Source organism: Piliocolobus tephrosceles, chromosome 5 (genome assembly GCF_002776525.5).
Source record: "Piliocolobus tephrosceles isolate RC106 chromosome 5, ASM277652v3, whole genome shotgun sequence".
NCBI classification, from domain to species: Eukaryota; Metazoa; Chordata; class Mammalia; order Primates; family Cercopithecidae; genus Piliocolobus; species Piliocolobus tephrosceles.
The window spans coordinates 81,744,852-81,759,646 of NC_045438.1; the positions used below are offsets into that span (position 1 = coordinate 81,744,852).

A 14,795-nucleotide genomic window follows, 5' to 3' on the forward strand; every position below is an offset into this window, starting at 1 on the left:
TGACAAAAACGTGGTGACCAGAGGTGCACAGGAACCTACCCCTGTATTTTCCCTAGGAACGATGATTCAGTGTTCACTAATTTAGTGTTCTCAGAAACTTTATAGAACATAAATACCAGGAATAATGAGAATTAACTGTGTTTTTGTATTGGTTTCCTAGCAATTAAAAATTGAGAGCCCTACAGTTTAAATGAGGATGCCTTAAAAAGAATGCAAGTGGCCGGGCGCGGTGGCTCAGGCCTGTAATCCCAGCACTTTGGGAGGCCGAGGCAGGCGGATCACGAGGTCAGGAGATCAAGACCATCCTGACTAACACGGTGAAACCCCATCTCTACTAAAAATACAAAAACTTAGCCAGGCATAGTGGCCAGCGCCTGTAGTCCCAGCTACTCGGGAGGCTGAGGCAGGAGAATCACTTGAACCCATGAGGCAGAGCTTGCAGTGAGCCGAGATCGTGCCACTGCACTCCAGCCTGGGCGACAGAGCGAGACTCTGTCTCAAAAAAAAAAAAAAGAATGCAAGTAATTGAACAGAAATAAGATACTAAGAATTGCAAATAAATTGCTTGACCACCAATATAGGTCAAGCTTATATGTTTACCTTCTTTTATACCTCCATATGTCACTGAAGTTCTAAAAGAGTTGCCTGTAAATTATGTACTAGGTTTCTGTATAAAAACATCAAATTATCTTTTAAATGAGAGAAGTGGAACTGAAGGTGTGTGATTTGTATGTTAGGAAGTGTGAATGCCCATAAAATTCAGATACGTTCAGTTAATCAGACTCTGGTTATAGCTTATTTCTTTTATTTTTGATGACTTTAAAGTTTTTGGGTTTTCTGTTTGTTTTTAGCCACCCCAGAGAAAGAGAAATTGCAACGCAACTAGTCACCCGAGTGGAGGTCTTTTGCCCTAAAATTCAATTTAATAATGAATGAACAATCAGGCGTTATATTATACAAGATTAAATAATGCCTCCTGTTTCATATACAGAATGTATACATTTGACATTGTTTTAAAATTATTTTCTTATTTAATATATTTTTATATGAGTTAAAATGACCCAATGTTACTGTATGTGGAGAGCAAAAAGATTTGTTTGTACAAAAGATTAATTTTATTGCTCTAGACAACCCTTAATTGTCTAGAACAACAAAATCCAGACTGTTAGGCTGTGTTTCTTCATTTCTAAAAGATGTCAGTCAACCTGTAGCCCAAATTAGATTGTAGCATGGTTGTAGTGCTATATTACAGTGTACTGCTTAGCATGTAAAGCTATAGCTATAATAATTGTTCATTCTTACAGTGGGTTGAGTTTTTGTTTTTGGGAGATTATGAAGGGTGTTTACTGTGCTGGTTCAACCACTTACTTAGTTTGTAAATTTTGCTGTATAACTTGGGTTATCCATAATTTTCATTACTTACAACTTGCATTTAAGTTTACAAATTAAGAATTTCCCTTCGCCATATATTGAGGAAGAAATTGTAACACTAAATTAGAAAGTTCTTCTGCTTTGATAGCAGAGTAGTGCTGTCCATCAGAGAATGGGAAGAAAATTTAAGATTAAAATGTAACAGAAAGGAGGCCAGGCACAATGGCTCATGCCTGTGGTCCCAGCGCTTTGGGAGGCCAGAGCAGGAGGATCAGTTGAGCCCAGGAGTTTGAGACCAGCCTGGGCAGCAATGCAAGACCCCATCTCTACAGAAAATTTAGAAAATTAACCAGTTATGCCAGGGCATGCCTGTAGCTCCAGCTACTCAGGAGGATCACTTGAGCCCAAGAGTTTGAGGCTACACTGAGCTCCAGCCTGGATGAGAGTATGAGACCCTGTCTCAGAATAAAATAATAAACAACATAAAGGAACGTACAGATGTTTCATACTCTGCCCCAGAGAAAGTATCAGTCTAAATACATAAAAGTCAAGTCCTATGCCTCTTGATGAAAAGATAGAAAATAGCCGAGTTTCTGAAGTAGATTTTTTTAGTGTATCATTGATACTTAATTCATTTAAAAATGTACTTGTTGAAAAGACAAAGTACTTCAGAAAGAGTAGTTTCTTAGTTCTACATGTGACAGCCTTGTTTTTAATCCATGATACCCATTCTCAGAATGTAAGCCATTGTTTCTGTAAGTCATGTGGAAAAATAGTCTTTAGGTTATATACCACCTTTTTTTTTCTAGGTAGTAATTACAGTGAAAAATGTGATGTCTTCAGCTGGGGTATTATTCTTTGGGAAGTGATAACGCGTCGGAAACCCTTTGATGAGATTGGTGGCCCAGCTTTCCGAATCATGTGGGCTGTTCATAATGGTTCGTAAAATGAAATTTTTCTTAAATGTACTTATTGTGTTTTCTACTTGGAAGACTGCTCCTGTCCCCTTCCCTAAAGAATATCATTTATCTGTAACATTAAAATGTACAATTCTTTGTTATGAGACTCCTTTATCATTATCAGACTCTGCCCTGTTCCTGCCCCAGAGTCCAGCAGAGCAGGATTAAGAGTAGTCCTGGTCTACACATGCAGCTGAGGATGTTCACTGGCTGTGCTGATTAGGGAAAGGCCATCAGTACACAACCAGAGCCCACTGTCTAGATTGGCTCTCTCTTAGGGAGAAACCTCAGGCTGGATCCTGGAAAAAATTAAAAAATACATACATAAAATCTCTGACATGGTTAATATAACTGGAGAGTTATAGCCCTTTTCTCCTGAAGAAGCAAGGGCCTCATCAAGGAGGAAAAGCAAAGCATAATAATGCTTCACATATTGTTCCTGTTTATATTCTCACCCACCCTTAGAAGGTAAGTACTGTTGCCTCATTTTACAGATTAGGAAACTAAGGCCTAAAGAAGTTAAATAACTTGCTTAAAGTCACAAGATTAGTAAGTGGTAGAGCTGGGATTCAAATCCAGATGCTTCTGACTTGAATGCTCATATCTTCAGTCATATTGACTTATGGACTCAATGTCCTTGCATCCATCCTGTTTCTTTTATAGTTCTGGTATTGTTTTTAACCACATATGATGTTAGAATGCATCCTCTTCATTAGTTAAGTTACTTTACATTTGCTTGGGAAAATAACTTTTCATGAAGGAAAATTACTTAGTTTCTTAACTTTAGCGCCACTCTCATTTCTATGCCTTGTTTATAATCGTGTGACTAATGGCCATGTTTTACATTATTCCACAAGTATAAAAACAAATGTCTGCCTAACTATTTAGGTCATTCAGAGATTTATCAAACAGTACCATCATCTGAGTAATCTTAGCTGTTTTTACCAATTTTCTATACTGCCTTTAGTATTACTACCATTAGTATCATTGTAGAGACTGTGACAGCATTGACCAGGACAGCTTGCTTGCTTGCTTTCTGTCAGTTGTCAGTAAATAATTGAACGTCTGTGAGGTAAGGAATAAAAGAACTAACTTGTTAATTGATAAAATTACAAAGCACTTTTATTACTCCAAATTATAGATCTTAAACTACAAGATCTATAAAATAAATACCACTTTGGAAATATGTACAAAGAGTTTGCATCATTCTTTGGGTAAATACATTCTTCCCCTCTTCCTCTAATTTTCAATTGTAGGTACTCGACCACCACTGATCAAAAATTTACCTAAGCCCATTGAGAGCCTGATGACTCGTTGTTGGTCTAAAGATCCTTCCCAGCGCCCTTCAATGGAGGAAATTGTGAAAATAATGACTCACTTGATGCGGGTATAATCCTTCTTTTGAGGGGCTTTGGATTTAGGGGAATTTAATATGTGCTGAGTTTTAATGGAATTTTAAAAGGGATGTTATTACTATATTCTGCTTTATATATTACTATGTTTTCTAAGTGAGAATGGGCATTTACTACTCATAGTCAGAAGAGGAAACATTATTTTGAGAGGGAAAATCTAGTTCTTTACCACTGGAAAGATGGCTAGACTAGGTTTCTAGACTTGCTTTTTTCTTTTTGCTTACATTAGTGGGCAAGTATGTTTGTCTCTGGACCTGTTGCCTCATCTGTAATGTGAGAGAAACTGAAATAGTCTCTAAAGCCATCACAGGACTTAGATACATTAATATGATGACTTCAATACATGCTAGACTAAATTTTACATTTTTCTGATACCAATTTTCATCAAGCGTTTAGTCATTTATGCAAGGCAATAGGTTGCATTCTCAGACACATTTATTTGAGTGACCTTTACTATTTGGCCTATTTTCAGGTTTTTATATCCCAGTAAAAAGTTAAACTTTCTTCTGTTTAGAAGAACCCTTTTTAAATGATTATCAAATTTTCCTAGTCTATGAATCAAGCACCATTAGAATTATTTGGAATATTTTACACCTCTGGTTTTTGATACATTAACAAAAACTGTGAAGTGATATCTTGGCTTTAAAAAGTTCACGTATCTGCGAAAGTGCCTGAATTTTGGAACAGTTTGTTCACTAGAAGAATCTTACAATCTCCTTAAATATAGACTAAGTGATTTCCTAAATGGAAAAAAGGTTGTTTATTCAATCTATTAAAAATTTCTTAGGCAAAGCAGCTTGAACTAATCTACTAAAAGTTTACCATCATATTTGGATACCAGTCATATGTAGAACCTTTTGCATAGGAAAACAACTTAGTCTCTGTAGTCAGATTACTTAAAACTTTGGGATATATAAGTTGTTGAAGTTGTAATTTTGCTTCTCTGTGCTTTGTCTAATTTGAGGAGAATACCTTTCCTTTTTTTCTCTAAATTCTAATATTTTTGCCCAGCATATACTTTGAATATTATGCCTCCAGTTTGTAGAAAGATATTCATAATCTATTCTCTTAACATTTAAAATGTTCTAACAATTATTCTATGGTATAACAGTCTCAGTTATCAGACTAACAGTCACTGCAACAATACGGAAGTTTGCATCACTACTGTGAGAACATGAATATGTTTTATGTAATTATGAGAAATGATACTATTTTATTTCATATGTTTCTCTAGAGAAATATTTGCTGTTTTCTTCAAGACTATCTAGACTCCAATGTAAGCTAGATTCTTAGGTAGGTGCATGGCATTGATCAAAGTTGAAATCCAAGAATACCTTATTGTAATCTTTGTAACATAAAAGACTTAGGCACCTAAAAATTTAGTATATACTTCAGGGAAAATAAAGCATTAACAGGATTTAATTTGTATTAAGGAAATTTTAAGCTGTGGTTTACTTTTTTATATATAGTACTTTCCAGGAGCAGATGAGCCATTACAGTATCCTTGTCAGTATTCAGATGAAGGACAGAGCAACTCTGCCACCAGTACAGGTAAATGGATAGATTGGAAGAGTATCGACTTGATTTTTCTTTCGTCTCTATTCCCATGAAATTATAATCAAGAAGTAATGAATGATGTCCCCATTTGCATTTTAATTCCTTCATTTCATATGATTGACTGCAATTTAAGTTTACAGGTGCATCATTCTTCATGGCGATACCCTGATTAAAGAGTTATTGAAGACCTGCTTCCAAGTCTTGTAATTCCTACATAATTATGAATAAAAAGATGACATATTGTATTGCAGTGAATGTCATTCTTAACTTTAAAGATAACTTTTAAATGGATACTACTAGATCAAGTGGTATTAGAAATTATTGTAAATGTAACACATTTCTTCATCATGAACACCCTAATTTTTGTTCTCTTCTACAGAGACTCTGATTTAAGAAGCTATGTTAAAAGTTCCTTAGTTTTCCGAAATGTGAAGTAGTAGTGGGACATGTAATTTGTGGTCATCAAAAAGATAGTAGAAATAATACTGTAACTTAGAAATATTGTACTTTTCAAAATATAGTGGCATTATAAGCATTTCATTATTAATTAAAACTAAAAACTACGTGTGTGTATATATCCATATGTATTTACCCTGCATTTATTGACAAATACTTTTACTGATCTATTTCTCCCACCTCAAGAATAGTTTTATTTATTTTAAGATGGTTTATTGTTTGGCTAGTTATTCTCAAATTCCAGTTTTACTGAAAATATTTTGAGTTGCTCTGAATTTTAAAATGTACTTCTCTAAAATTCTATAATTTGCGTCTCCCACGTCCTCCAAACCCTCTCTTCATTTCCTTACTGTGACCTTGAGTTTTTTAGCCTCCCACCTTTTCACTGGTCCTCAGTCCTCTTAGGTCCTTTTTTCTTTCTCCCTCCACTTAATTCCAATCAACTATTATAATTCCTTTGGGAATAATTTTCATCTGTCTAGCCTCTCTTTCAAGCTTGCTTGGCTAAACCACAAGCCTATTAAAAGCTGACACTCGCGTTACCCCTTGCCTGTACCAGTGCAGCTGAATGTGGCTAGAGGTATCCTCACATGCATGTTTAGTGCTATTGGACAGTTGTACTTTATTGTAGTTTGTCTCTTTCCTCCTATATGTCTTAATTTTATATTGTAGCCTCTCCTCAGGCTTCAAACACCTCCTTGCCACTCCTTACTCTCAGCTGATCTTGTTTGCTCTTCATCTGAGAAAATTGGAGTAATCAGAAGACAGCTTCCACAACATCTGTGCCCATCTACTCTGCCTTCTTCTGTTACTCTGGCTGAACTATGCATACTTCTGGCCAAAGGTGTACCTTTCTGCCTGTGCATTATATCCCATCTGCATTATATCCCATCTACTTTTCTGAGCAATTCTCCCCTCTCTCTTGCATCATCAGCTTTAACTTTCTGCTGGATCATTCCTAGAACATACGTAGTCTGTATTTGCATTCTCTAGCTTCTCTTTTCCCCTTCTTTCTTGAGCTGACTCCATCCAGACATATTATGCCAGTACTTCAGAATTGTTCTTGTCAAGGTCACTAGTTATCTCTACATCACTGCATTTAAGGAATCATTTTCATTTCTCATCTTGACTCTCAGTAGCACTTGACCTAATTCATTACTTTCTCCTTCTTACACACAGCACTTTATTCAGTTGGCCTCTGAGATACCATACTAGCCTAGATTCCATCTTACATCTCTGGCCATCTGTTCTCAGTTTTCTTTGCTGGTTATTCCTCACCTCCCCAACCTAGAAATGTTGGAGTGCCCAGGGCCCCGTCATTTGGCTTCTTCACTTATCTCTCTGCACTCATTTCCTTGGTAACCTCATCCAGTATTGTGGCCTTATATACCATCTGTTGGCTCATAATTTTTTCCATCTTATACCTGAACTCTATATTCATATATGCAACTACTTGCTTTACATCTACTAGAAACTCAAACAATATTTTCCAGAGTTCCTGATACTTCCTTCAAACTCAATCTTCCTGTAGTCTTTCCCCATCTCAATTAATAGCCCTCAGTTCTTCTACTAGCTCAGGTTAAAAACCTTAAGTTATTCTTGACTATTAGAAGACTATTTAGGCATCTTTGTTCCTTTTTGTGCTAGCCTTAAGTTTTGCTTAAAATGGGTTTGTTTGGATATCTTCATTAGCTTGAAAAGTCTTATTTCTGTTCCTGCCTGGCTAGTTTATAAAAGAATGTAAATTACATAATACTAAGTGAAGCATTTGTATTATTTCCAACCAGTAGTCATAAATGTTTCTGCTTTTCCTAGGCTCATTCATGGACATTGCTTCTACAAATACGAGTAATAAAAGTGACACTAATATGGAGCAAGTTCCTGCCACAAATGATACTATTAAGCGCTTAGAGTCAAAATTGTTGAAAAATCAGGCAAAGCAACAGGTTTGTTTTGTTATTACAAGTAAAATTGGTAACCTTAATAGTAGTCACAATATTATACTAAATGAAATTAATTATTTACTGTCTTCTATTTTATAAATCCTGAATTTTCTTCCTGAAACATATAGAAGAGCTTATAAATAGAAACTTGTAATGAGATTCTCCTACCATTTATTACCAAATGGTTTTTCCTTCTAATGATTGCTACCTTTGCCAACTCTAACTCCCTATCTATAATAATCCTTAAATGTAATGGTTGATGGTTAAAAATGTAAAATGGATATATTTCGGCTATGCTGCCCAGTTAGAGGAGTTGTCCTAAGTGTATCATTTCATGCTATTCAGATTTATTATATTTTTGCCGTTGTTGATTTTTAAAAATATTGTAAGGAGTGAGTTTATTCATTTTGCCTGAGGCATTTAGGTTAATGAATAATCCGGGCTTTTAGCCCCAGTTCTAGTGACTACCCTTTCATAAAAACAGTATCTGCAGCTTGCTTTCCCTTACCGCTGTAGCTCCCTCTCGTGCAAACTTCCCTCTCCTTTCAGAACAGAACAGGATCCATCAGAATCCTACTTGCCATCTTCCTCCTTTTAGGTTGCCTAAGACCGCTAAATCTAAAGAACTTCAGTAATTCAGATTGACCTGTAATTTTAACAGAGTGAATCTGGACGTTTAAGCTTGGGAGCCTCCCGTGGGAGCAGTGTGGAGAGCTTGCCCCCAACCTCTGAGGGCAAGAGGATGAGTGCTGACATGTCTGAAATAGAAGCTAGGATCGCTGCAACCACAGGTAAAAAGGAACTACAAGTCTGAAGAGTGAAAATGGATATAAGCCTTTTTGGCCATGGTAGTTTCAGTTGTCAGAGGTTTTTTGTGTGTGTCTTATTTTTTTTTTTTAAATAGGAAATGGGTTTACAATATATATAACAATTTTCTAAGTTACTAGCAATAATTTTGCATTTATCTCAAATTCCAAATAAGGAAGGTATGACTTGTAAAATTATTTGGATGAGAAAGTATGCCTTCCTCATTTACAGGTTTTATCACATGTAATTCTTTCTGCTGAAACATGAGTTGAAAGTCTGAGTGAGAAATTCTGCCAAAACTGGAATATTTTGGAGATTTTGAGTGATACTACTAGATTTTTGTGCTGAACTCAAATAATAGCAAATATTTTGTTTCAAATTTAACAGAAAAATGTATTCCAGATCCACGTATGATTTGACCTTCTATCTGCTCCTTCATTCCAGTGACAAAATAATAGCTAAGCTGATTATGGTTAATTTTTTTAATTGTAAAGTAAAAGATCATAATTTTATTGGATCTTGGAAAAGCTAGCATTTCAATTCCATTGTTCAGTTCTTAAAATTATTAATCATGGAAGAACTGGTCAGCACAAAAACAATTACATGTTTTATTACTTAAGTAAACTGACAACCTAATTTTCTGACCAGGTTTCATTTTAATAATGCTGGTTTAATTTGAACTTTGTTGTTTTTTGCCGATTCTTTCCAGGGACTGGGGGGAGCCGATTTTAAAAGTAAACACATTTCTGTTGTGGAAAATGTGGAAATGTAAACAAGCAAAAAAAACTTAACATAATTACCCCACTCAGAGATAAACACTTAACATTTTTGTGTATTTACCCCAGTCTTTTAACTATATATATATATGTATAAATGTATATTTCTATGTGTATTTGCATCTTTTTTAACTTAGCTAACCACTTTTTTAGGTATTTTTTTCACTTATTTGGTTTTTTTCTAAATAGAATATTCTCATTGTGTGTGGAGCTCTTTCAGAAAGAAGTTGTCAAGATGGACCATCATACTATACTTGTCTTCAACTAATTATGATCATTGATTTTTATCAGCTAGTATTAGAATCCGTTAGATATAACAGATTTCCAAAATAACAGTGTCTATAACACACATAAGCATTATTTTTCACACATAAACAAGTCTGAAGGTCGTGGGCTCTGTGATCTTGAAGTAACTGGTCTCCTATTTCTGTGCTGTAATCCCTATTGTATAGCTTCCATTCTCAAAGTTATCCTGTGCTCCAAAATGGTTGTTAAAGTTCCATTTCATCACTTCTACATTCCAGGCAGCAGGAAGGAAGACATGGGGGTAGGGTAAATAGGTATCCAAGTTCTTTGAAGAAACATTCCCAGATGCCTCTCCTAACAGTGTCCACACGTCATTGGTCAGAGTAACATGGTCGAATGGCTACACGTAGCTCCAAGGGAAGAGGAGATCTGCCCTCTTTTACCTGATGACTTAAATATCTGTCCTAAATAAAATCAGAGTACTATTACTAAAACAGAAGGGAAGAGTAGAGACCGGCAGAAGATAGCTGTGTCTGCCACAGATGGATCTTCAGAAACTATCAAGTTGAGAAGTCACCAGCCACTGACAAGCCCAGAGTCTCCATGAATCACAAGTATTTCTTCAGAGCAGGGTTGTCTCACTGTAGTGTCAGATGAACCCTACTCACAGGGACATATCCTCACGCTTTGAGGAACCCTTTTCACTTCAGGGATGTTATTCAGGATAGATCTGCCACATTCTAATTGCTGTCTCAAAACTGAAAATTGTTATAATAATGGTTTCATGTCTTTGCTAGTATCATATTTCTAGTCAAGCACTGGTTTTTTATTATTATTTACAGAAATGACTTTGCTAGAAGGATAACCACACACATTAAAATTACCCTATCTTTTTTTGCCTAAATGTAGAACAAATGCTAGTGTACATCCTTTGAGTTTTACACAATTTAAATTTTTTCATGAATTGTCTTACTTGGAAAGATTCATACTTTCCATCTTTTGACAGACTTTGTGTTTACTGTGAATGTACCCTAAACTTTGGAAAATATAGTAAATATTTGGTTTACTAGAAATATGTATGATTACAAAAGTATATACATTTCACACTTTGATTCAATAATTAGTATTTAATCAATGAATTTTACTTTATAGCACACTTCAAGAATCACCTAACTTGAACATATATTCCTGTGTTTGTGTAATTAAAACAAATATGACTACTTACTTTGTAACGCCTTTCTTCCTTTCCTCCTTCATTCCCCCACCCCCATTACATATCAGTGATTTCACTTAGGTAGACTGTTTCTATGAATATATTTGAAATTTTGCTTCCTCATTACCCTGCAGCTTTGTCTCTGTTCTTTTTATTTTTTCTGCTGATTAAAACCAGTGTGTAAGACATCTTGTATTTGGTAGTTGTTTGCTCTTTAATCTCGCTTTTTCTGAGCATGGATGAAAAGTTAGGTAGTTCTGCATGCCATTCTGCATGAAATGTTATTAACATGAACTATTTGAAAATGAGTCTATTTTTGTAGTTAATCATTTTCTGTGTTACTGTTTGTGGTTGTTTGCATGTATACTGTATATATGTGTTTTTGCAGCCTATTCCAAGCCTAAACGGGGCCACCGTAAAACCGCTTCATTTGGCAACATTCTGGATGTCCCTGAGATCGTCATATCAGGTATCACAGACCACCTGAGTTGGTCTAATAGCTGTGGAACCAGAATAATGATCCCTGGTACTTGTAAAATGCTTCTTGCTCCAATTTTTACAGGACATGAAAAATGGATACCTTGCATGCAGTAATTAGGGAGACAGATTGAAAAACTACATTTATTCTGAAGCAGTCTTGAAAAGATACCTCTGATCTGCAACAAATGAGGATAAAATAGAAGAGAAAGTAACCCTTTTTGGAGAAGGGAGAACACCAACCCAGAATTCTACCAACTTCCTCTCTACTTTTAAGTGAGCACATGAGCTTAAACCCAGACTTTTTTTGCACCCAACAGAAAGAGGAAACTCCTAATTAAAATTTGTTCTTTTCCTTGGCTCCTTTCCTTCCTCAGTTACTGCTTTTGGGGTCCCCTCTAGACTTTCTATCCTAGCCTCTTTCTGTTGGTAGCAAGTGAATATGAAGTTGAGAGAAGAGAGTTGCTAAATAGCATTTCGCCTTAACCTAGAAAACAAAAAGTAAAACTAAATGAGATGTGCTGTTTTGCAGGGTATCTTGCCAAAGAATCATGTAAAATAATTGGTCAATTCTGATTTTTGTGTATTATCAGGAAAATCTCATAAATTACGTGTTTTTATACCTAACTTACACATGGTACTTTAGTGTCTAAAATTGGTAAACTGCTTTATTCTTATGGTGATCATTTCATAGATGAATATGTTACCATTTTTAATAGAAATTTAAATGGCATATTGACCTGTCATATTGATTAATGTGTTATCAAAATGATCATTTATTTATCCCTTTAGATTCTTCTCTACCTCTTTACCCAAAATCTTGATAAGGAAATACATATTTTCCATACATGCTCCTGAGTGTGAGTTGGATGAATTCTTCAGCATGCTGTCCTTTACCTGTGATTGTTTTTAGCAATGTTGATACTCTAGTTGAATACTTAATGGTTATTTTCTCCTCTACTAAACTGAAAACTATGTGAAGATAGAAACCATATCTTTGTGCATTACTTTTTTGTTGGTGGTGGTGGTTATTATTGATTTTATCAGCAGTTGGTGGCTCAGTGCTTCACATATTAAGCATATTAACATAGTGTTCAATAAATATGTTTATTAAATAAATGAACAGACTTACTAAGCATCTCCACTGGTGAGGAACTAGCATACAAAAATATGAATTATACAATTCTTAGGTGCCATTTTGTCTGTACAAAACTATTTTATATTTATTTTTCCCTGCTTATCAAAGTGGTTTCTTATTTTACAACATCATCACTATTGCTATTTAAAGAATAGAGTTAACCCATTTTTCATGTGGTGATTTGTACTTATTGAATCTGGACTGCTTTAGAAATTAACAAAGAGATTATTTTACATGGAGATCATTTTACTTCCATGCTGAAAGGTACTGTGTATAAGGGACTAGTACTTTAAAGAGGTGGAAGCATTTAAACTTACATACTGCTGAACTGTGATTCCCTTAAATGTTTGAGGGAATCAGGAAAACTTAGACAGATGGCAGTATAATCTTATGGCTAAGCATTAAGAATAAATTTATATGTGGCAGTATAGCCCATACTATACAAGATAATGGGGGAGGGAAAAATAAGGAAAGAATAATAGTTTGCAACTGTCGGGTACTACTGGCATCTAGTAGACAGAAACCAGGGATGCTGCTAAACATCCTGATTTGTACCAGGCAGTCTCCTCCAACAAACAATGATCTGATCCAGCCCAAAATGTCAACAGTGCTGAGGCTGAAACCCCCCGATTACATGTTCTTTGTGCCCTACAAAGTAGCTTAAAGTACATATTATTTCACCTTTTTGACAACCTTATAACTAGGTTATCAGATGAAATTAAAGCTGTTTAACAGATGAAGAACTTAGATCTGATGATGTTTAGTGGTTTTTCCAGAGTCATATAGCCAGGACCACGACCCGGATCTTTGACTCCAAATCACATCCATTTTTTGTTCTTTTGTGTAAGTCAGAGACGCTAGAGTAATTTCTTCTTGCTTTCTCTTAGTGTTCACATTAAGGAGAGCTCTTCAGCCAGGGAGATCCTCTTTTATGACATTGGGCCTTTATGGAATCAGGTAACCTTAATTCTCTTAATTGCCAGAGCAGCAGTGCTATTCATGTGAAAATATTATTCAGTAATACCTTTAATTTTTTTTTTTTTGAGACGAGTCTCACTTTGTGCCCCGGCTGGAGTGCAATGGCGCGATCTGGGCTCCCTGCAAGCTCCGCCTCCCGGGATCAGGCCATTCTCCTGCCTCAGCCTCCCGAGTAGCTGGGACTACAGGCGCCTGCCACCGTGCCAGGCTAATTTTTTGTTTTTTTTAGTAGAGATGGGGTTTCACCGTGGTCTCGATCTCCTGACCTTGTGATCCGCCCGCCTCAGCCTCCCAAAGTAATACCTTTTATTAAACATTCTTTTTAGTCTTCTCACCCATCAGATATCAAACATTAACTTACTCAGATGCACTTTCTTTAATAGAAGAATACAAACTGTAGAATTGATACTAGTGGACATAAAAGCCAGTTATGAGTGTGCTCATAGGTAATATTTTTTAATTAAATATAAAAATACCGCCCACCCTTTGGGAATAGCTCAGATTTCATACATGACATTTTAATTATAAAGAGGGATGATAGTTAATTTCCAAAATTTCTTAATACTTTCTAGAATTTTTTTGGTTCTAAGTGGATTTCCCACAAGCTTTATGGTATTAGCAAATACATCTTGATATATTCAAACTGTTTAGTTAGCATTGAAACCCAATTGCAAGCATTCTTTTTAAATATAGCTTTTTTAAAATCTTATTTATATGGATAAGTAGTTTCAATAATACTTCCCTTTGGCCAAGTGCAATATACTAAGTCTACTGTACTTCTTGGAATGAACTACCTCTCTTAATAAAAGCAATCCTTCAAGCATCACAAAAAGGTTTTGTATATACATCTTTATAGTCACTAAAATGTCCAACCTAGTCATAAAGAAATGCGAAGACCCTATTCTTGTTTTTTGCTTGCTTTTCAAAATATGTATACTATGCCATCAGTCAAATGCGAAAGAAAAAGCAACTTAGCAAAACAGCAGTATTTATCAGTTTAGTAGTCTCTCAGGTCATACAGAAATTAACCTTTAATACCTTAGGACTCCCTGTGGGTCAGGCTGTACAATTTTTTATACCTCTTCTACCATATCACTGGCTCTGAAGAAGAATTGGCAAACCTTTGTATGGTAATCCTTCCTTCTTTCCACTGTCCATCTGTCCTTAGAAGAATGAGCTTTATAGATTAACCTGGCTCCTTTTTACAGGGAAGACACGCAGCTAAAAGCAAATTACCAGTAGAATGTGTGACATTTTGCTGACTCTTCCTTTGTAGAGGAGGTCCTGCCAAGCGGCAGTGTGCTACCTAAGCAAAGTAAATGTAAATGTGGAAGTTTCTTGCCCAGTATTTAGACCATTTGAACTACAGTTTTCTAATTCATTTGCTTGCTGATAAGTTGGAAGGGACTTAGAGAAAAAAATAGATTTTCTTAAATGTTTTTTGTTAAAACTTGAGTTTCAA

The 14,795-nt window shown here is 35.5% G+C and overlaps 1 protein-coding gene across 5 annotated transcripts in view; it reads left to right on the plus strand.

Moving 5' to 3' along the window:
• Window positions 1–14,795, plus strand: part of MAP3K7 (mitogen-activated protein kinase kinase kinase 7) — a 73,618-nt gene that overhangs the window by 31,865 nt on the left and 26,958 nt on the right. For 3 of the 5 annotated variants that reach the window (XM_023205312.2, XM_023205311.3, XM_023205315.3), the window contains 6 exons: window positions 2,181–2,309; window positions 3,587–3,717; window positions 5,212–5,293; window positions 7,571–7,701; window positions 8,360–8,489; window positions 11,129–11,209. In XM_023205312.2, coding sequence (XP_023061080.1) covers window positions 2,181–2,309; window positions 3,587–3,717; window positions 5,212–5,293; window positions 7,571–7,701; window positions 8,360–8,489; window positions 11,129–11,209 — 684 coding nt within the window. The remainder of the gene's footprint in view (window positions 1–2,180; window positions 2,310–3,586; window positions 3,718–5,211; window positions 5,294–7,570; window positions 7,702–8,359; window positions 8,490–11,128; window positions 11,210–14,795) is intronic. The other 2 variants (XM_023205314.3, XM_023205316.3) reach the window with 1 other exon arrangement.